This window comes from Larus michahellis, chromosome 9, assembly GCF_964199755.1.
Source record: "Larus michahellis chromosome 9, bLarMic1.1, whole genome shotgun sequence".
Classification (NCBI taxonomy): Eukaryota; Metazoa; Chordata; class Aves; order Charadriiformes; family Laridae; genus Larus; species Larus michahellis.
The window spans coordinates 2,217,590-2,240,033 of NC_133904.1; the positions used below are offsets into that span (position 1 = coordinate 2,217,590).

Consider the following 22,444-nt stretch of genomic DNA (forward strand, 5'->3'; position numbering starts at 1 on the left):
TTCACCGGCGGCGCCGCAGCCGCTCCCTCACGCAGGGGCTGAGCCCTCCCGTCCCCTCCGCAGCAGCAGGCCGCGCCGCCCGCGCCTCAGCCCAGCTGTGAGGTGGCCTCCCCGGGGGAGGAGGGGTCCGGCGGGGGCTCGGCTGCCGGGGAGGGACGGGGCCGGCTCGGGAGCTGCCCGGACCCACCTGCACCAGATCGGCTCCCGCCTCCCGCCCCGGCTCCAGCGAGCCGGCCATGGCGGCTGCCGCCCTCGCCCCTAGCAACGGGACGCGCGGGCCGGACCGCACCATCCGCCTCGCCGCGGGGGGGAGCGCACGTCAAGCGGGAGCCGAGCCCGCTCTCCTGCTCCCTCCTCCCGAGGAGAGCTCGCCCACTCGCCGCCTCTCCCCACCTCCCTCCCCCCCCGCAGCCACGTGGTAGCGGCGGGGCCGGAAGGGGCGCAGCGGCGGGCGCCATGGCGGCGGCGGGCCCTTTCGCGCTGGTGACCAGTTGCGCCGCCGGCTTCCCGGCCGAGGAGCTCGTCAAACGTGAGTCGTCGTTGTCGCTGCGGCGCGCTGCGGGGCCCAGACGGGCTCAGCCGCGGGGCCCCGGCCTGCCCGCAGCTGCAAGGCCTCGGCCTGGCAGCTCTGCACCCCCAGGCCGGGCCCTCAGGGAGCCCTTTCCTCCCCTCACACACCGTCCCCTGAGCGGCCGGCTCAGGGCGGCCACCCGGCCCCCTGCCTGCCCCCGGCCTGTGGCGTTTAACCACCCGCCCTTGAGGAGGGCGTCAGGGGCCTCCGTAGTGCTTTAAGGAAATAAGCTATTCGAGAGACAGTATAGGGCTGCAGATTGTGTTTCATACCCTCCAACACTGAGGAGCAAGCGATATCATCACCACAACCCACAGAGGGGAAAAAAAGGAAGCCCCACATCCCAAAAGGCGTTATTACCCACCGACCACTTGCCATGTCTTAAGTGTGAATAAACTGTCATAAGTTATACCTGGACTAATTTCAGAATTGCCTTGAGACTGAATAAAAATAATACTTTGTTCAATAAGAAACAAAGAACAGATTCACAAGACCATAAGTTTTGCTGCTGGCCATTCTGGTCATTCACACAGAGTGCAAAAATGGCCTTGTTTCACTGGGACATGTCAGTGGCCCAGACAGCCCCTAGAACAAGAGGGGGGACACCAGAGCAACCGTAGTGGGTCAGGAGTACAGGCAAGGGGAAAACAAAAGGAGACTAAATACTGTCCCCTCTGGCTTCATCTTTCCATTTTTGAAGTGAACAGACTATCTTGGACCCTGCGGATGGTAGAATTTCTGAAATTCCTGGTGGGTCTGAACTCTTGCTTTACTCAGGCTTGCTTTCATGCATTTTACGCAGGCTTGCTTTCATGCATTAGACTATTTGTTGTCCCAATGCAGAAGCACAAAAGAGGGAAAGCTAAAAAAATTCTTCCTTTCTGCAGTTGTCAGAATTGTAGATCACTATCTCAAGTACATAGGATTCATTCTGTAGAAAGTGGTTTTCTTGGAACCCAGTTCCCCTTTTTATGGCTTGAAAAAGGGAACGTGAGAGTAAGACCTGACAGCAGAGAAAACTTTGGTGGAATTTTTAGTAGTTCTAAAATCAGGGGAATTCCAGGCAGAAGCTGTTTAGATCTTGCTGGTTTTGCCATTACAGCTTGTTAGTACAGCCTTGCTTTTTAGGGAACTGTCATTCACTGTTTGATGTGTATACTACAATGTGTAACTAAAACGCCCCCACCCCCTTTTCTGGATTTGTTTTCAGCTGTTTCCGAGTAAGATCTTACTTAAAGACCTCTTAAAGCAGAGGGCTGCCCCCGGGGACTGGCTCACTCCATCTCATTAAACCACGTTTTGAAACAAGAACAACAGTACAAGGTCTGCAGTCAAAGGCTACTCTGTCAAAGCAGCTGGGTTGATATTGAATTATTTAAATGATTCCACACCAAAGAATATTATTATTGGTTGTTGCTTATTTTTGAGGAAGATATAAGCAAGTTGGAAAGAATTATTCAAGGTTCCCGTAGGTTTTCTTTGATTATTTTTCATAGTGAAATTAAGCAAGTAAAAAAGGAAGGTGAGCAAAAAGCTTCACAGAAATGCTATTTAATCTTAAAAAAAGTCTTAAAACTTAACTTCATATATATATATTTTTAAATAGTACTTACATTGAAATGTATAGTATTCCGCTATTTTCCAGTACCAAAATTGGAGTCTTATAGATAGTCTGTGTGTCCTCTAATTGGGTTGCTTTACAATAGACATTAAAATCTTCCTGAAAGAATCAAGATCATTTACTAAAATAAATACCATGAGAATTTTAAGTTCCTGCTTTGTATAACAAATGAAATGACATCAGATCCAGAAGCATAAGCAGAACAAACATTGTAAAACATTGAAGAACATACTGATAAGGACAAGGCAGCTGTGGCTGGGCTGAAGGCTTTTGGTGGGTTGAAACAAAATGCTGGTACAAGTCTCAGAACTTGTGTTTTTACAGCACGAAAGTGTCACGCCAGATTAAAGGCATTATTCGATAATGGTTTAGCTCAATGCTGAGAACAAGACCATTATATTAACACCTCTGAGGCAGTACAGTGTTTTCAATACAATATATGTATGGTTAAATATGTTCTTAAATACCATGTTGGTTGGTAGGATCCATATAGCAATTGGGTTTTGAGTCTACAACAGACATATGAAATAAAGCCCTTACCAATATTATCACTGCTTTTGCCATTGTGTTGCCACATTTCCCTGATACATGCTCTTCCTAGGCAAACCAATTTTACAAGTAGAAGTTTGGAGGTGTATGAGAACCCATTTCTCCTGCTGCCTGCCATAACCTTCCGGGCTAATTACAAGGCATTTTCCAGCGTTTTCATCCTGTTAAGTAGGAAGTGGCTTGAGGATGAGAAGAATATTGTGGTACATTTGCTAGATATATTTTTATTGTTTCACGTTTCTGTGGGATGCCCTGAATGCTTAATTTCATTAGATACTCTGGCAAAACAAAGCTATTTAGAATGCATAGAATAGGATTGGCTTTTCATAGATATATTTATCACAAATTAAAACAGCAAATTAGATTGGTTTAGTTTTTAAAAATGCCAGCCAACAGAAAAAATACTGTCTGATGTGATTATTTTATATTTTTTTTTGCCTCTTGTTTTGACTATTTACCACTCCCCTCCTCCCCCACGGCATATTTCTGAGTTCTCTTTAGTCCTTGTGTAATTTACAGGAGTATTTTTTATGGTGTATTCCACCAGGTGGCTCTCAAGGCCCAGAATGTGAGAACTACTTGGTGTACCTACCAACTAAGAGGATTTGGGATCATTTAGGGCATTGCAGAAAACTGAATTACAGTCCTATGGCATGTATTCGGTCTGAAAAACACCGGAAAGAGTGATCAATACCTTAATCCCTTTGGAAAAAAAAAAACAAAAAACAACTTGCATAGAGGAGTTGTAATGATTCTGAAGAAATAGTACTGTTAAACACAAAAAACAGTAGAAATGATTAAATAACAGTTGGGTATCAGAGAACAGGGAACACTGCTGCAAGAAATCTACATCTGGTTCTTTGATTATTATTTAGCTCTTTTCTGAACTATTATTTCTCATCTACAGTTCTTTTGAAAAAGTATTTGCTGCCTTGCATTTACAGAATACTTACTAAGCCTCTGTATTACAAAAAGGGATGCACGTTAGGTTTTACAGTTTTGACATGTCTTCTTCCTTGTCTCCTGAACCATTGTTTGTTTTATCTTGTCTATATGAAACTAAAAGTCAACAAGTTTAAATCAGTAAAATGAGCAAAAATCTAGGTAAATGGATATCTGAAATTAATTTCCAAAAGTATTGGTCAGAATTTTGTCCAATTTATTAAAAGTTATAGATACTTGTGAGTAAAGAAAGGACACAACTATAGAATTTGCTGAAAAACATAAGTTACTGACTGAAAGTAAAAAAAAAAAACAAAAACATTTCATCTGGACAGATTCCACAGAAGTTTGGAAGTTCATTGAGCTGTATGATACCAGTCACTATCAGTTACTGGATCGAGCCATGAACCAGTCTCTTGTGTCAGTTGCTGTTGTGTTCTTAAATGGTTTTCTGATAGAAAATGGGCAAAGTGAGTCATGAACTGGGATAAACTAGAGAAAGGTAATTGTCCATGTCCAACAAATGTGGTCATCTTAGTGTAGGTTGGCATTAGTGCGGGGGCTTTGGAGGTGGCATAGGTGAAGAGTGCCGCTGTATGCAGGAGGTAGCGTCCTGAGGATGATACTGGGACTGGCTCAGAAATGGTCTGTTTGGTCCCTAGCCTCAAACAATGCACTGTAGATGAAGAAGTTTCTGTTGCTCCCAAGTGCTTCCATACAGAAGCGTAAGACGCTGAAATACAGCGTGTCTTAGTATTCAGCAGTTATCGGTAAGATTGTTAAAGTTACTTCAGTAAGTGTCCAGCATTAGCAGTTGCAGTATTTCTGAGAGGATCTTGAACTCTAAATCATGTTTTTGAATGACACTAAGTAATGTTCTTTTGTGGCATGAACTTTTCCATACATGTTTTTAGTACTCTTTAATGGTGATGCATTTGGAATCTGTTTGCATTCCTGTCATCCAAACAAGCCACTTCTGCTCTATGAAAAGGCAAGCTAATTAAGTCAGCCCAGTAGGCCTGCCTACTGTTGTGGTCAAAGAGTGAGTCAGTTGGTTTTCCAGGCTCTTTGGATGGCAAACCACTGACACTTTCAATGGCTGGGGAGTTTAAAATTAAAAATGAGTAACTCACTAGAGGTAAGTTTGACAAGCCACCTCCTTTTGCCATACTAATTTTCTAGAAATTTATCCTTGTATCCAAAGAAAACTTAATGGGGTTTATGCAGATGAATATTCTCTAAATTAGATATGAAACTATTCTGGCTGAATTTACTGTTTTCATTAAAATACAGGCTGTCTTGGAAAGAAATTTCTGGAGACCACAGGTAGCATATGTAATCCTTAAAACTAGTTCCATCATGGAATATATCCTTGACAACTCAGTTTGAGTTGCAGCGTATATTTCTTTTGTAGTCTCTGCTTGTTTACTCTGAAGGCCAAAAGCTAATTGGTCTAAGTGACTTTTGTGGAAAAGAACTATTCACAAGATACCCAAACTGCATTTAGTTTCCTGCCATGAGTAATCAGGCTGTTTTGCAGTAATTTGTTACAACCCTACATGCAGGCTGAGCCATAGCAAGTCTGAAACCTTTCAGAAAGTTCCTGCAGTCCTTTGAATTTAGTGTGCAACGTCCATTTTTACTGGGAGAGAAATTTCACAGGGGATTGGCAAAATCTCTTTGGGTGAATGCTGGGTAATCAGAAGCACAATGGGATGAAAGAAGACTGCTTAAAATACAGGAACAGTAGCATATAATGGGAAGTGGGACACATCCTCATTCTTCTAGCAGTACTTTGAGGCCTAAATTTATCCATGAACTCTTTTGTAAGGAAAAAAAAAAATCACTTACAAAGCAAACGTGAAAGTTCTCTCATATCAGCTTTTGAAAATCTTTTCTACGAAATTCTTTCCTTTTGTATTCTTGCTCAGGTGGCTAACTTCAGAGTCACTTTTGAACTGAATTCCTTTTCCTTCCCTGTTTTCCTCCCTTTGGCTTTGAGTCTTATTGCTGATTTTCTGTGTTTCAATAATTTCTATGGGCTCCTTTATTCTTAGCTTCTTATGGCATTGACTTGCAATTCTATTAGCTTAGAACTGATTTTTATTTAGTTATTTGACTGTCAAAACACTAGTGAAGGGAAATTTATACCACATTTTATTTAGCATTCAAAACCTCCAAACAAAACATCTGGTTTCCAGGGCAGAAAATTAAGATTATTCCTGCATTTGAAAAGCTAGGCAGAGGTAATTCCAGAAAGAAAAGGCATCCCTGTGTTTTGGACATGCAGAGTGGCATTGTCTGCCTTACTTGGTTCCTCTCCTGGTTACTGTAATTTTGTCCCATTATATGTAAGCAGAGTAAAAGCTACCTCCATTGGCCCTAATACACATTTAAAAGAAACCTAGTCTAGTAGCAATTTGCACATATTAGAGTCCTGTTTACCAAAGATACCAAACTAAATTATACCACATATAGCACTTACCAGGTAGTCATTCTTAAAGCTCCTGTTCCATAGCAGAAAAAAAACCCCAAACTTGTCATCTGCCAAAATGCCTTTATTATAATAGAATACGTACATGAAAGCTATAGATTTTGTGAAGTGACATGCTGCTATTTGATGATCTTTTTTACTAATTACATGTGTTTGTTTTGTTTGGGGTTTGGGTGTTGTTTTTTTTTTTTTAAATGAGTAGACTTGATGTATTTGTGCAGCCTCAATTGAAAAGCTTGGGTTTAAAACTAACTAGAAAGCTATTCTTGTGTTTCCTTGGAAGACGGGTGCACAGGTGTTTGCTTTGTGTCAGTAGAGCATAATACCAGCTAATACAGACAGGATAGAGATACCTGCTGCAAAGTGACTGCCCCCCCCCCCCCCCTTTTTTTGTTTCCTCTCTTTTCCAGAAACCCTGACAGGAGATTCCCTCCCAGGTTTCTGTTTCCAAGGTCAAATTTCTCCCTCAGATTCCCTGTGTCCTCTCCTCGCTGTTGCAAATAATCCTTCTGGTTTAGAGCTCTCCTCTGTGCTGCCTTGTTACTAGTTAGATTTCTCAGACTTTGCAGTTAGTTGCAAAAATCATTGGACCTTTCTATGGCAATCTTGGCAATGAGTTTTTCCTGCCTTTTCATTGATAAGATACACATAATTTCAAATTACAACTATTTGGGGATGTTCCAGCATCTCCAGGGGTTGTGTCTCAATACCTTTAAAATATGACCCTTAAGACCTTTGAAAACCCTTATAGTTTAATTCTTCTTTTTCAGTAACTCTTCTTATGCTCAAATACATTCTAGGTGACTCAGTCGATTTAATGTATAATTGACCTGTGTTATAAAGTGTCCAAGATAAAGTGTCCCTTTCCAGTGAGGTATAGGTTGGCTGCTGTGCTACTAACTATAATTCAACTCCACCAGGTGGCTGTCATGCTATGGGAGTGTGTGCTGTGAAGGTTGCTACCAGCACATGAAGGGGCAGTGTTTAACATTATATTATCAAATTACTGCCTTGGATTTTAATTGTCGAACTCCTGCATGGAGTTTAATGGGATTTACAACTGAATTGTAGTAACTTGGTTTATTTTTTCATTAGTTACCTTCAGGTTTCGGTCACAGTCAAACACTTCTTCACATCTGAACGAACACGCAAGGTTTGTTTCTGCTGTGATAAAGTCTAGGTATTCTCTCCATAATCCTGTTTACAGGTAGTGTGTTGAGGCTAAACCTTTAAAAGGCATTTCAAGCCAGGAAAAAAGCCTTGCTTTCTGACGCGTTTCTGTACTGTATTTTATTTTGAAAGCTAGAAAATAAACTCTTTTGCAACTAAACTCTTGAAAAAACTCTTTTGAAAGCTTAATAATAAACTCTGGGACAGAGTAACAAATTGAGTTGAATTTTTGAAGATCTTAAATATGTACTGTTTTGTTATAGGAAGTAAAGATGGCTCTGTATTGGCATTGTACTAAGCTTCTCTAGACAAATTATTTTCTTGGTGCTAGTTTTATCATCAGTCTCATTCATTTTCTTTTATGCAGGTATCACAGGAAGAGATGACCTTACTGTGGGTGCAACTACAAGCGGAAGAGTGAATTTTTACCCCTGGACAATAGATAATAAATACTATTCTGCAGATATTCACCTCTGTGTAGTACCAAACACATTTCTTGTTACTGGAGATATTGCTGAATCTGTGCAAGCATTTGTTGTGTACTTCGACAGCACAATAGTAAGACTCTTCTGTTTCATCATATTGCTTTATGTGTATGACAGTTGCCGTATCACAGTGATAACCAAAAATTACATTGTTTTCATCTTGTGCCATCCGTTCCTTTTAGGTTGTCCTATTAATTGTCAGTATATCAATGTTAAATTATGCCTGCTATCAATGGAAGCAGTTTCCTTCCCTTTTACTATCATACTCCAGTTGGAAGAGAGGTTTTCAGGATGCCAGTATGCCACTAAGTTAGGCAAATCCTCCTCCAGTCCACCACCTCCAGCTTTACTCCTAGCTGATGCTAGTTCAGAAAGGCTGCTTTCGGATAGCCAAGAATGAAGGCGATAATGTGAGATTCAATGCTATCATTTTACCCAAAATTGTTTCTACCAAGCTGGCAGCCGTGAAAACAGTGCTTTAGCAAAAGCCAGAAAGATTCCAAGATAAAAAAAAAAATCTCTAAATAAGGAACTGTTTTTCAGCAGAGATGGGAAAGGGCGCATACCACACATTCTGCAAAGATACCTTTAACTAGACATCTCAGGGCTGTCTCAGAATAAACCAGAGCAATGGGAGTAGTTCACCAGCCCCCATAACATCCACTTTAGCGTAGAAGATAGAGTAGCTGCACCTTAAACTCAAGATACGCTTAAAATCAAATACTCACAAGTAGCCTTAAGTAAAAATCTTTCCTAATCTTCACTAGGATTGCATAATTAAACATGAAAGGGAGGTCCAAGGCAGTAGGATCAACTCATCTGTACGGTAAGTCAAGAATCAGAAGGAAGTTGTATATAAGTCAGCTTCTCTGATTGGAACACAAGTGTATTAAACAGACTTGATATGCAGCCTAGCGTATTTTCTTACTTCATTGTATTCTAATAATAAATCTAATGATTTAAAACTAGTTTAAAGTATTTGAGGATGTATTCCAAAGAACTTTTGGGTTTTTTCCTCCATTTAGAAATCTGGACTTGATAGTGTCTCTGAATGGCTTCCCCTGACAGAAGAGTGGTTACCAGAAGTCATGATCCTGGTTTGTAACAGAGTATCTGAAAATGGTATGAAACCCAAAATTCCAAACTGACTTAAAATTATTAACCTTGCATAATAATTTATTTTCTAGTTAAATAAACACAATTGTTTCTCAAAATATCAGTGTGAGACTGGGCTTGAGATTTGATTGAGAACCAGCTTACTCTCGTGACTAGGATCAGAAGTCTTAAGCTAGTCATGGTTAAAACTGAATCAGAATTTTACAAGCTTGCTTAAAATGAGCTCTGTGTATCCCATTCCTAGTATACCAGCATGCGCTGCAAAGTGGCTATTCGTATTAATGAATGTACATCATCCTCTCTGGTGAAGAGTGAGGATGACTGTTGGTTGCTTGACTACAGTGGAAAATACATTCATCTTTTTTTGACCATTTGGACACTAAATATGCATGCTAGCTTTGGTTCTAGATTAGTATATGCAATACAACAGCAAGCAGATATATCCCCATAACTTAATTCAGATTCAGACCTGGAGTTAACAGAAGTCTTCATTCACTGTGGCACTTCAGTTACATTTCCCTTTGAGTACCTACTGCAAAGCCATTTGATTTTATGGTATTTGAAAAAAAACAATTCAAAGGAGAGATTTGTTTAACTGGAGTTTTTGGAATCAAATACAAAGTGAATGGAGGACCCATGCCAGCTACTATGTGCTCCCCCCCTGCCCCATACAATCCAGAATAAGGAAGCAACTTTGAGGGAATAAAACGTAGCTAAAGATTCAACTGCTGGTATGTCTCAAATGTGTATATTTAGTACGCGTTTTTGTTTCCCAACTTTAGGTGTTAACAGACAGAAAGCTCAAGAATGGTGCATCAAGCATGGCTTTGAACTGGTAGAACTTAGCCCCGAGGAACTGCCGGATGAAGATGGTAGGACTGCTGCTTCTGTTTTAATTTTTAGAATGGAAAAGCAGACCAAAATATCTTCTAAACAATTGCAAGGGGCACAGCTTTATTTATGTGCTACGTTATTACTGCATGGAATGCTCCCAGTTGGTGAGGCTTAGTCCCAGCCATAAAAGGTCAGGAGGAGGTGGTTATTTCCTCCAAGAAATTCCATTTTCCTCCTCCCAAATACAGCTGCTGTTTATGTAGCACCTACATAAAAATAATATCTGCTCCTTTTTCTGGCACTAAACCAGGACTGTACTGATAGAATAGAAGCATTTATGTTACACTTTGGAAATAAATCTGAAAAACAAGAACCAGGGAGATGCACAAGGGCAGGAAAATTCTTTGTCTTTTTAAAAAAGACTTTAAAAACTATTGTACATCCCAAGAGAAGATAGGCATTATTCAAATGGTGACATGATAGGCTGAAAAGGGGAGATTGTTGAAAACATTTTAGAATAGCATGCACTGTTACACAGGAAATAAACCAGTTTCAAAATCACTGGCTGACCACATGTTTATAACTTGAAAAAACCCATCAAGCAAAGCCAGGAGTGTGAGGCGTGATGTTCCACTCTTGAAAAGTGACTGTGCACCTCCGGACAGCCTTATCGGCATCAGCCTTATCTCCTTATTCCAGTGATACCAAAAAAAAAAAGAGAGTTTACATCTTACCTCTATAGACCCAACATGAGATAACCAACTCCACTTCCAGGCTTGAGTGGAATTAGTCACTAACATTTGCTCTCTTTCAGGTTCACCAAGTACATAGCTGTCACCAAAAATAATTTAGTCTAAAGGTCTTCTAAGCTAGAACTCTTGTTCCTCCCCCCTCACCCCTTTTAAAGGCCTAGATTAAAATTCTATCTTGACTAGCTAAGAACCCCCTTCTTCCCCACACCATATTTTTAAAGCTGCATTTCTTTTTGGCACTTCGTTAGTCAGGGAGGGAGGGATACATGTATTTCTTGATTTATAGAAACCAGAACAATTGGAAGTTGCTACCCTGTAGTCTAAAGTTTTCTTAGGAAGTGCTTTAAAAGGAAATACTAGTAACATGAAGTCAAGGGTTTGGTTTTTTTTCCCTATTGAATAATTGTTGTAAAGAACAAGCTATTTACTATTTAAATAATATAAGTAATGGGAATAATAAGAACTCAGTATGTTAATCTTTGGAGTATTAAGATACATGTTCTTTCCTGGATTTTTAATATGGTAGTTGATTCACTGTGACTCATGCACAGGAAGAAATGTATTCCAGTAAGTAATATATTTACCCTGTAAACGTGCTGTATGAATTACTTACAAAAGATAAAATGGACACAGTAAACATACTGGGCCAATAGCTGTTTAAAAATTATGACATTTCTGGCAGCTTATCACAAATGAACTGGAGCTCTTGCTACGCCGTCAGTCAGTTGTTTGTGCAGCAAGGACAGGAACTCTAAACTGAGACTCTGGATAATGACTCTGATACAAAACCAAATAGCAGTGTTATAGAGGGCAAAATATTCGATCTAAGGGGTCAGAGAGAGCTTGAAATTCATTTTTAAAGGCAGTTTCAATTATAGCACCTGTCCTGAGTCATCCTAAAAGAGTCTGGTTTTTAAGCAGTCACATTTTTGTATCCAAAGGGGTTTTGTTTTTTTCCCTATTGCTTTGTGAGACCTGCACAAATGTGGGAAGTTGACTAAACTGAGGAAATGGGAAAACTGACTTTATACAAAGTGGTGTCAGACCCATTCAGCAAATAAGTTGAAATCCAAATAATGCTTTTTCCTAGTCTTTCAAGTTACTGTAATTCACAGGATTACTGGAACATTTAGAGTTAGATGTTATGGAAATAGCTTTACAATGATCACTTTAATTTTTAACAGGCATCACACCTTTTTTAAATATTTGTCTGAAGTTCTTTACTTTCTAGAGGAAGAAAAAGTAATTCTAGCATGTATTTTTATGCCATGCAGCATTCTGAAAGATCGTGGGGTAAAAGATGCCTTGCTTTTAACAGCAGCTTAAAAATTGTTTATTACTATTAAATTTTCTTGTATGTTATTTAGCAATGTAGGCTTCATGCTAAATATTTAACAAAACCCCACTCAGAATTTAGATCTCTCTCAAAAAAGCTGAGAGCTCACAGTTCATAATACCTGGAAGCATAGACCAAGAAGTGAGGCATTAATGAGATTTGTTTGGCCTCTCATGAGGCAAAGGCAGAAAAATCGGTGTTTCCTAACAAAACAAGTCATTTCTATTTATTGTTATAAGATAGGGCAGGCATTCAGACACACACCTCCTCACTTTCAGGCACATAGTGGTTTTTGATCTAATTGTTAGGAATACAATGTCTTTGTCTTTTGGTCTAGATGATTTTCCGGAGTCCACCGGAGTGAAACGAATTGTACAAGCCTTGAACGCCAATGTGTGGTCCAACGTAGTCATGAAAAGCGGTATGTAACACAGGTTCCTCTTACATGAATTCAGGAGAATGCAGGCCTAGAGGGCTTAGTATTTTTAGCAAAAGTTTAAACCGAGCAGCTGCAGTGCTAGTGCCACTGCATCAGTACAGAGAACTACAGCGCTCTTCAACCTTTTACACGAAAGCCTACAATAGTAGGGTTTCAGGTCTTGCTTTCATTGTCCCTTGATGCATAGAGAAATTTACAGGCAATGGGTGAGATTGATCCCCATTTCAGCATCTGTTCCTGTTCCCTCTGTACTTTGTCTTGCTCTCTACCAATAACTTGAATTGAAATATTCCGCTAATTCTTCAAATTTCCATGAGACATTAAAGCTTATTCCATCAAGCTCTAGCAGCAAATAGTTAGTCATTATCAGCTTGGTCTAAAAACTTATACATGGTTTAGTGTAGAAGTAGTAAGTGTTAAATTCCAAATTTGTTATATTTTTTTGAAAACAGTATTTGAAATAGGGATGAGAACAGCAAGTGCAGAGATGAGATTTGTCAAAGAAGTGATTTCAAATGTCTGCTGAAGGACATTTGCAAGAAGGACTGTCTTCCTACAGAAAACCCCACCTGAGCACATGGAAACCACAGAATTTATTGAAAACAGTGCAAAAAACAGGCAACCCCAGGTAACTTCCTGCAGACAGTTGATTATCAGCTAGAGCTACAATTTTGGAAAAGCCACTTTAGGATTAGAGTCATTAGAAAAGGAAATGCTGTTGCTAGCCCAGAGTTACTGCAAGTGTAGATGCTTCCATTTACTTGAAAACCTTTAATTACCTTTCTAATAACACAAGCTGTTGCAGGAAATGGAGGAAGATTAAGCTCTTGTGGAGTGCTTGGCCTTACATTTCTTATTTCAGAAAGTCTCATCCCACGAGCTAGCAACCTTCCAATGTCTGTCTACTCCCTGATGTGCAATTTTCCACTGTTACGGCTTCTTCCTTCCTACGTCTTTCAACTGTGTAACGATATCAAGTGCTGAGAGGCTTCAGCTAGTTCCTGTAACTGCAAGATGGTTACCGGGACTCAGCGGAACTAGGATGAGAATTACTAAACCGATAAGCTTTTTCAATTTTATTTTTTTTAACGTAGCCTATTGAGTAATTCTCATACCACATCAGAATGAGGTTAAGGTGGCTTCTAACTTAATGTAGTCATTCTAGAGAAATAGGTAGCCATTTGAGATGGTGTAAAGTTATATCACTGGTGCTAAAATGGTTTTCTTAACAGTATATTTCCTGCATTTGACTGATGCCACGTTACAGAAGAACAGAACTTAGTCACATGTTCAGTTCTTCTTCAGGGGAAGTTCCTGTGCATCCTTAATGTGTTCTCTAAAGGTCAGACTCCTTGAAAATCCAGATTTTCTATCACCACAGTACAGAAAGCACACAGCATTGATGCACGTTACTACAGACTCCTCAGGAAGTGAACTATATTTGGAAGTTGTTGCAGCCTGACTGTGCCTTCAAAGGGAGATTGTTGAGCTCATTTAACTTAAAATAAAACTTTTTACGACCTGGAATGTATCTTTTGTTTCAACTTCCCCCTGATCCTGGAAACTGGCCACCACATAAATCAAACTCTAGTTTTTCTACTGAATTACCTGCTGGCCATTTAGAAACAACGCAGTCATACTTCATGGGAAGATTTTTCATAGAGTATATTTGTGTAGTGGTAAATGCTTATAACGCTGTTAAGTGTAGCCATCCAAACAGCCAGCATTACAGCCTTGCCTTATTTCAGCTATTTGTTTGTATGAGAATTTAAGTTTACAGACAGAGCAGAAATGACATTTTTCAAGTACAAGCATTAAACCCATGTTATTTTAAGGTGTTTTACCTTAAACCCCAAACACTTCTCCTTAAGTTGTGTAGTAGTTTTGTCACACGCCTATTAAGAAAATTCTTGACCTTTTAATTTTTTTCTGTAATCATTAAATACATTCATTCTCACACCAGTTCCTAAAAATAGGTGTTAAATATAACCTAGTCAAGTTATAAATCTTTCTACATAAAGTAATACCATGTGCTTTCTGAGTAAATAAAGCAGCATTGTCTCCATGAGAAGAAAAACAAGCAGTGTTACCTGAGAGTCTCCGGAGGGCAGTTCCCTTTGGTAGGTGGTACGAAGCTGTTGTTTCTCCAGGCCTCAGAGCTCTCTTCAATCTGAGAATCGGGTGTTTTTCTTCCCCCTGCGCAGGAGGGCACAAGTGGTTCTTCAGCTAACATCTTCCCCCCAAAGGCAGCACACTGCGCTTCTCCTTATCTGTCCCCTGAAGAGCAGAGCTAGCTGACTGAGGTGACGAGAAGGGGAACAATTTACTGCCCTCTGAGAGAAGCTGCTTAGCTACTGTCCTGCTTAAATACCTGCTTTAGTGATCCCAGCTGAAGCTGGTTACCAAGGGTGGGGCTCCTAATTAGCCTGGCTTTCTTTACAAACAATTTAACCTGATGTAGGGGGACTACTGAAACTTAGGTATTCAAACAAATTCTGAATTTTGACTTTTTAATTCCAATTTTATATGGAAGTCAGGATCACCACGTGTCAGCTAGCCAGACTATGGCGGGATAGTGGATAAAGACAGCAGAAAACATTTTGCTGTGAACCGGGCATATATGAATCTCAAAGCCATGCTCAGAGCCCAGCATAGGAGAGCTCCCCAACTATTGATGGGTGACACCTGTGAAACCGTAGGGACTCCAGTGTAATGGAGCCACCAACTGTTACAATAAGTGGAGTGAGATAATTTTTGGCTTTGATGCTGTAAGAACACTGTGTAAGGCATCACCCACTTCCTGAATTGCACCCAGAAGTTGAAGTAACTTTTGCATCCAATAAAAAGAGTTTATAGGAAGGCTCTTTCAAGGGTGTGCCTGCAACCAAGTGTTATGTCTGCCACCTCCCTAACCACGGATCCAGAAACAAATAGCTGCTTTTCAGAGATCCCTGCTGTAGATTCCAGTTTCTCTCTAACTGGGACAACGTTTTGTAATTACGCTGGCTGAGGTGATGTGTATGTGGCAGTGGCAGGGATGGAGCCACCGTCATTTCTCTTACAGGAGGAACTCTAATCATAGATAAGACAGAGGTACATGATTAGGTCACTTCATCCGCCCCTCTGCCAGTGTGGGAATGTTCTCTCTCAAGTACATTCTGGACTGCAGTGGCCAATCTGGCTTCAGATGACTCAGAAGCTGGCTAAATGTCGATCTGCACAGTTTCCCAAAAGACAGCTCTTCGCTCAGCCTGCTGAAACTTGGGGAAGCTACTTTGTTTTGGGTTGCAAGTCCCGATCTTTTATCACTCAATTGCCCATTAGTTTAGCTGGCCGACTTCACGGGCTTTCGCATGTCTTGCAACTGAACATTTCTAAGGCAATTCACTCGGCCAGACTGATTCACTTCTTCCCAAACCGTTGGCGACTGATCTGTTAAAGCAGTAAAACTGTAGGAACGAGCCAGTTGAAACAAATACCTGCTGGGGGGGGAGCAGGAGGGGAGAAGAGGGCTGGGACAGGACACGCATTGGCCTGAGTACACAGTGACGGTTATTAAACAGGAAATGAGGTCTTAGTAATTCCCTAATGAAGACATGTTTGCATGTTTTCTAGATAGCCGATGGCTTTAGTTACACGTTCAACTCTTCAAAATGAAATTTTGTATAAATGGCAAGTAAATTTGGCCAGAGCATAAAAATTACATCATCTCAACATTTGAGTCTAGAGCTTAGTCATTAGTGTAATAATTTAGAACACTTTTTTTTTAAAAAAAGTAATATTAATCTTTCTTCTGGCACAAGTCATTGTTTCCTGGCTATTTGTAGTACAAAACTTAACGTTATTTCTTTTTTACTTGACTAAAATACTAAGACTTTCAGAAGAATCTCCTGAGCCCCTTTTGTAACTGCAAATATTTACTCCTCAGCGCCAGGCCAGCTGAAAACATGGCTTAGAAAACAAACCACCTCATAATATTATGCATATATTTTTATTTTAAAAAATAAAGTTTTAAAAATACTGTTAGTTTAATTTAAAAATACTGTATGGCATCTATTGTCTTAGACGGTTGTTTAGTTTTAGGTTTGAATTTACTTTTTTTTTTAGGTTGGCTTTTTAAAATAGCATTGAAATACACAGCAGGTTAGCAGATGTGGAAAGCCCAAAGCACTTTGGAGTGTGAAGAAACGTTGAATTTGATGGCTGGGTCCTTCTGTGAATTCCGGACTAGGTATTTAAAAATTGCCTTTGCCACGAGTGTAGTGCTCAACCTATTTAGACAATACGTGTTTAAGCAAAGGCACTTGTTGCATTTCCTTTACCTAACCACAAACGCAGCGCTGCTTCCCATGGACGGTGAAACCAGGTCCGCTGAGCGTCTGTAGCAGCAAATGCTGCATCTGCGTTTTGAAAACTGCCTTGTTTGGAATCAGAAGACATTCGCCAGACCAAATCTTAACCGAGTAGTGACTTCAAATAAGAAGAAAAAAGAGCTCGCGTCTCTTGTGGCTCACACAGCTATTCCCTGTTGGTAATATTTAGCAGAAAAAAATGTTATTAATATAGTTTCAAAAAAGCTTAGAGAATATGAAAAATTTCTGCTCGAAAAATATTTTCAAGTGCACTGACACAGTTTTACAGGGCACTGTGCGTCTTCCCCGGCATATTCTCTATCCCATCTGGTCAGTTACAACTGTTTGCGATGATATTGCATCTTCTCTCAACCTAACAGCTGTTTTGTTTTCAGACAGGACCCAGGGCTTTGGTCTTCTCAGTACATTAGCAGGTGCGAACTGTAGCACTGGGTCAGAAGAGAACCAAGATACAGAAGTAAACAGTAATTCCTATTTCTTGTTCTTTGCTCGTACTGTTTCTCACGTTGCTCTTTCCTGTTGTGACACTTGGTGTGGTGGTGGTGGCAGCTGGCTTTTTTTTCCTTCTTTCTCAAGGGATGCTTCACAGCCTGTTGGAATGTATTTTAAAGGAAATATTTCTGCAGCCTGAAAAGCTGTCTGCCTTTTTTTCTTACAAGTCCTCCTGAGACAGTTGTTCCTAGGAGCTGTCGCCTATTGGCTGTGAGCTTGCTGTTTTTCGGGACATTGCCTCAGAACTCACCATTTTACCTGGAGATGTCCAGTTGTGCGCTCAGTGTTGGGTGTCGATCACACTGACTTCCACACTGTGTAAATATTTTACCCCAGACAATATTTTACCCCCACTGGACCCAAGGAAAGAGAAAAGCTCCATTCAAGATGTTGTTTTTCAGTAACATCCAAGAGCAATATTTTGTGCTAAACAAAAACTATCGCTTGATAGTGTTATTTAAAAAACAACAACAAAACTATTATAGAAAACGTTCATGTAGGACCTATGTAGAGCGTTGCTTTTCATAATACACGTGGTACAGGTTTGGCACAAGGAACAGTTTAAGATAAATAGTCAGTTTTTGAAGTCAAAACAGGAAGCACCTGATTTGCTGCTGATGCTTTTCAGGTGCATTATTGGATACTCTAATGTCTGTCTGTTTTCTGACAGGCCAATCCATCATCAGCGGACAGAGAAGAATCCCTTTTAGACAACAGAGAAGATGGAGCTAGCACAAACAGCCTTGATGTTGACAACATCGTAGGTAAGCTCTTTCTCCACTTGGCAGATGCGTTGGAGTAGGCACCCTTGTCTGGGTCGGTCCCAGAAAACCACTGGATTTTTTGCAATGAAAAGTACGGCATAAACGTGCTTGCCAGAGCCAGTAGAGGCTGATTCTTTCGTCTTTAGGTGTTCTCCTTCTTGAAAAAACGGGCCCAGGTTTGGATAGAAACTGGAAACATTCAGATCTGATTTTGTGAAATCTTGATGCGTGTGTTGTGTATATTGTGTATATCTAGAAACACCTTTATAAGAATAAAGTTTGAAGCTTTGTGGTTGCAGAGAAAAATCATTACCATTTGACCCAGCAGGAGGTGAGTGAAGCGCACGCTGCTTGACTCAGTCCCAAGCTGTTTGGGTGTTTTAAGCTACAGGTCCTTAAATAATTGCACCATTCCAGGAGATGGGACTTTCTTACACGTTGTATGTAGAGACCTTCCAAAGGTTGGGTAGCGTAGTCTCATTACTCCTTAATTTACTCCGTGGCTGTTCCTAGACAGATCATTCTACAATAAGCAAGAAACCTTAAATATTGGATGAACTCAAACCCATTCTTGCAATGTAATGTATCAAAATTAATTACCCCTGTAATGATGCCATGAGTTGTATGATGAACAAGCAGCAAATCGAATGTTTCTTTCCCTCCTATGGGGGGGTGGAATTTGCAAACGGGATTTGCAGGTGTTAAAATACTTTTTTATCAGAAAGGCTTTCGTACCTGCTGACGCAACAGAATAATTTACCCTAAACCAACCTATATGCATTTATTTCAGATCCCGTGTTAGATATGGACATTCAAGAGTTAGCCAGCCTAACCACGAGAGATGGTGACCTGGAGAACTTTGAAAGGCTTTTTTCAAAGCTGAAAGAGATGAAAGGTAACGGACCGGGGAGAGCGGTACTGAGCTGTATCACCTGTTCTCATCACTCGAAGGCACGAAAGCCAGCCTGGGAGTTGGGAAGTTTGTACAAATTCCTATTCTCCTGTCTGAGGTTCTTTATAAGTAGCTGATCTTTTCATTCATTTGCCCTTCATCTTGGTAGTGCTCTTGAAAGAAGTAGATAATTGCTCAGCTGGCTGCGGTCACACTGATTTTGTCACCTAACGCTACAGTTTTCTATAAACAAACCTGCAGACTTTTATTTTTTAAAAATTTCTACAACTGTGTGCCAATCTTGCAGTTTAAAGCTACAAATGTTTGGGATGAAATCCAGCGTGCTCAGAAGCATCGGCTTTCTGGTGTTTGAGAATTGCAGTTGCTCTTACTAAATAAGATTCCTTTTTTATGATCTTAAACTAGTTTCTTGCTAGTCCCCAAAAACCGGCTGCAATAGGCGTTGCTCTCCCTGCTCACTCCTGAGGTTGATGACCTAAATCTTGTTCTTTTCCACAGATAAAGCTGCAACGTTGCCTCACGAACAGAGAAAACTACACGCGGAAAAGGTGAGGTTTTGAAATTGGCATTGAAATTATTAAAAATGGGGTTTTCCTGTCTAAGCCATAGTTACTTCTCCTGTAGAGTTCCATTGTTAAGAGTAACGAGAACAAAGCGCCCAGTCCCTGGGGAGACTGTCTGGTGTCTCCCAAGGACTGAATAACAAACCTGGAATTTTGAAACACCAGAAAAAGCTTTCCCTTGCAAAATTTGTGAAATGAAGGCCCTGCCGTCAGTGAGGCTGTGAGCCAGCTTCCGCGTAAGTCAGTGGAAGAGCCTTGATCTCAAGGAAAATTGAGTCATGCCTTAATTAGCTCAAGTTCTGTATCACGTATGCCTCCCGTGAATTCGAAATTATTGTCTCCGGGTTGAAATTGCTTAACTTCAGAGAGGATTAGCACTGTACCTAGAAACACGGTTGCTAGATTTAGCTGCTGCTCCGTTTCTGGTTTTTGGATGGTAAATGCAAAATCTTCAGTCACTTGAGGGGAATTTTTCTCCCTTTCCTATCTTTTTTGTCTGTTGTTAGGTGGCCAAAGCCTTCTGGATGGCAATCGGAGGAGACAGAGATGAAATTGAAGGTCTCTCCTCGGATGAAGAAAACTAAGTTCTTTTCGTAGCTGTAAGCGACAGAGCAGCCCTAAAAGAGCGATCTTTTCCTGCAATGAGCGTTTATTGCGAAAAGCCCCATTTAGCGTTAGTTGCTTACTTTGGTTAACGGATTCCTGGCATCACTGTAGTAACACATTCCACAACGCCCCCCGGTTACAGCGGTTTGGTCTGAGTGTTCATTTATTCTCTGATCTCAGAGAATTTTGGAAGGTGATGCATGCAGTTAGAGGAAATAATAATTAGTTTACATTTTTCAAATTAGCATTTTTGTTATTTCCTCTTTTGAGTTTAAATAAACAAATTTACTACCAGTTATCTTTCTACATATGGCTGGTGCTTGTTACGTGACTACTTAATTCTAAACTCAACGTTTTAGATGTAGGCCTGTTTGATGGTTTTATGGAGCTTTAGAGCTGACTTACTAGTTAAAACAAACCAGATTTATATGAGCCATGAAGAGAAAGTTGCTGAATTGTACCCTGTTGTGGGCTGCTGTGCCAAGGCTGCAAGGTTAATCCTGCTGAGTGCCAAAGCTATTAAAAATGGCCCACAGGCTTTGAATGCGGTTCGCGTCTGTAAGTACGGGGTCCTTCCCGGGAAAGTCAGGTGTTCTGCCACACTCCGTGGGTTTCCATTAGAAACTAAATTTGGGATTAAACGCAAGACAGCTTTTTGCTGCTGTTCCAGGGGTGAAGTTCTCCGCCCAAACCTTCCGCAAGGCTTGGCCTCCGGGGCCCAGCAGAACGCACAGACCTGCTGCTGCTGAATTCTGTCCCAAATACCTAAAAGCTGTGATTTCAGAAACCCCACGCTGTCACCTGGTGCGTTTATTACAGGCTTGTGCTCCTGTATGTTCATGAGAAGGCACCAGAGTACAAGTCTCAAATTGATGCTTGGTGGTATCAAGGGTTAGAAAAAACTCCCTTGTCCTTAGATTTAGTACGTTGTCACCTTCTGCACAGGCACGCAGTCGTGGGCTCACTGGAGAGCGTAAACACGCGCGGCGCTAGGAAAACAGGGAGGAAGGCGTAGGCTGGTGAGGGAGAGAGGAGAAAAGGTAAATGCCGCCCTGTCTCCGTTTCTGCGACAGTCACCCGTCAGACAGGGTCAGCAGATCAACGGGAAGCGGTGGCCCCTGCTGGGGGCCTTCCCGCCTGCCCGCCCGCCATACCCTGGGAGACAGCACGTAGTTTCCCCAAGAGCATGTCCTTATCAATCTGAAAATAGGCCGTGTTAAGCAATCTTATTGGGAAATTTTGAAATTGACTTTGCCAATGTCTGTTTTTTCGTGTCAATAAATTTTGTGAGTCTTGAGACAGTGGCTTTCCATAAATTATTTGACGGTTTTAAATTCCGAAGGCACTTTCTCAGTGGTTCTTGACGTTTGCTGCCTCTTCTTTTAAGATTAAGCAAAGCTAAAATAATAGGCTTCTGGGAATGCAGTAAGTCATTTCCTGGGTGAAAACTGCAGCGTTTTCAACTCTTTAAGAAATAGAACTGGAGCTTTGTTAGTAGTTTGAAAAGCATTTCTCATACAAAGACTGAGTAGTAGCTCCGCCATAGTAAAATACCTATTTTTAAGAAGAAATGTTCCTTTTACAGGGATATAATCAAGGCAACACACCTGCCAGGGCCATCTCTTCCGAACTGAGCGACACAAAACAGCTGCCGGGCCTTGCCGCGACTTTGCCGTCTCCTCCCATTCGCTCCTTCTTGTTCCCCAGCACAGAGGGCTGTAATGGGGAACTGAGGGTGGTTCCTTCCAAGTAGGGAACAGTTTTCCATGTTTGCGTCTTGGTAGCTAAAGACGACTTTTTTTTTTCCCCCCCTTTCTAAATATTTATTGTGCAATAGCGATAAATGGCAAAAGTGCAGAGTAAATTAATTGAATACAGTGAAGAAAATAATGCACTTGAATACTTTATAAAACCAATTCTTTATACGTGTGATATACATATGACAGTTTATTCCAATTTAAGAAAATTATATGAATAAAAAATGAAGTTCTTTGCTGCCTTTTTACAAAGTGGCAGCAGCTAAATTTCCATAAATATGCCTTATCCCAGGAATCACAATTACCAGTTGGGGAAACACTCACTTCTTCTTCAACCTGCTACAAGTAGGAGGAGATTTGGACTAGAGGAAATACATCCTGGCAAGAGTCACAGCTCTGGGTGTAGAGAGTGAGGAGAACAAGTCTCGGGAAGCGCCGAGCGAGTTCTGCCGGAACAAACGAGTGGGATTTGAGCAGAAGAACGAGGAGTCCGGTGCAGTCGGAGGTGGGCCTGGCAGCGCCATCCCGCAGGGACGGCAGCCGGGTTGCTGCTGCCTAAGATTGGCAAAACATTGGCGCAGATAATATTTTGGTGCAAATCTTCCTGACGTATGAAGAACTCTTTCAAACACTTTTTTTTGTCGTAAATGTGCGTCTTGTTCGTAGG

At 40.9% G+C, this 22,444-nt stretch overlaps 2 protein-coding genes across 3 annotated transcripts in view; one reads left to right on the forward strand and one right to left on the reverse strand.

Annotated features, from left to right (window-relative positions):
- The window catches only part of IQCH (IQ motif containing H), a 73,556-nt gene extending 73,147 nt beyond the window's left edge, over positions 1-409 (reverse strand). The window contains exon 1 of the mRNA XM_074600141.1: positions 188-409. Coding sequence (XP_074456242.1) covers positions 188-292 — 105 coding nt within the window. The 5' untranslated portion in view covers positions 293-409. The remainder of the gene's footprint in view (positions 1-187) is intronic.
- Positions 129-21,317, forward strand: AAGAB (alpha and gamma adaptin binding protein). Of its 2 annotated transcripts, XM_074600140.1 has the most exons (11): positions 302-529; positions 1,782-1,894; positions 7,715-7,905; positions 8,858-8,954; positions 9,731-9,820; positions 12,208-12,291; positions 17,057-17,139; positions 17,845-17,938; positions 18,729-18,833; positions 19,350-19,399; positions 19,921-21,317. In XM_074600140.1, the coding sequence occupies exons 4-11, from the start codon at positions 8,921-8,923 to the stop codon at positions 19,996-19,998; spliced, it is 618 nt and encodes a 205-aa protein (XP_074456241.1). In that variant the 5' UTR covers positions 302-529; positions 1,782-1,894; positions 7,715-7,905; positions 8,858-8,920; the 3' UTR covers positions 19,999-21,317. The 2 variants fall into 2 exon arrangements, with proteins under 2 accessions (XP_074456240.1, XP_074456241.1); XM_074600139.1 differs by lacking the exon at positions 1,782-1,894 and having other exon boundaries at positions 129-529.
- The last annotated feature ends 1,127 nt before the right edge of the window (positions 21,318-22,444 follow it).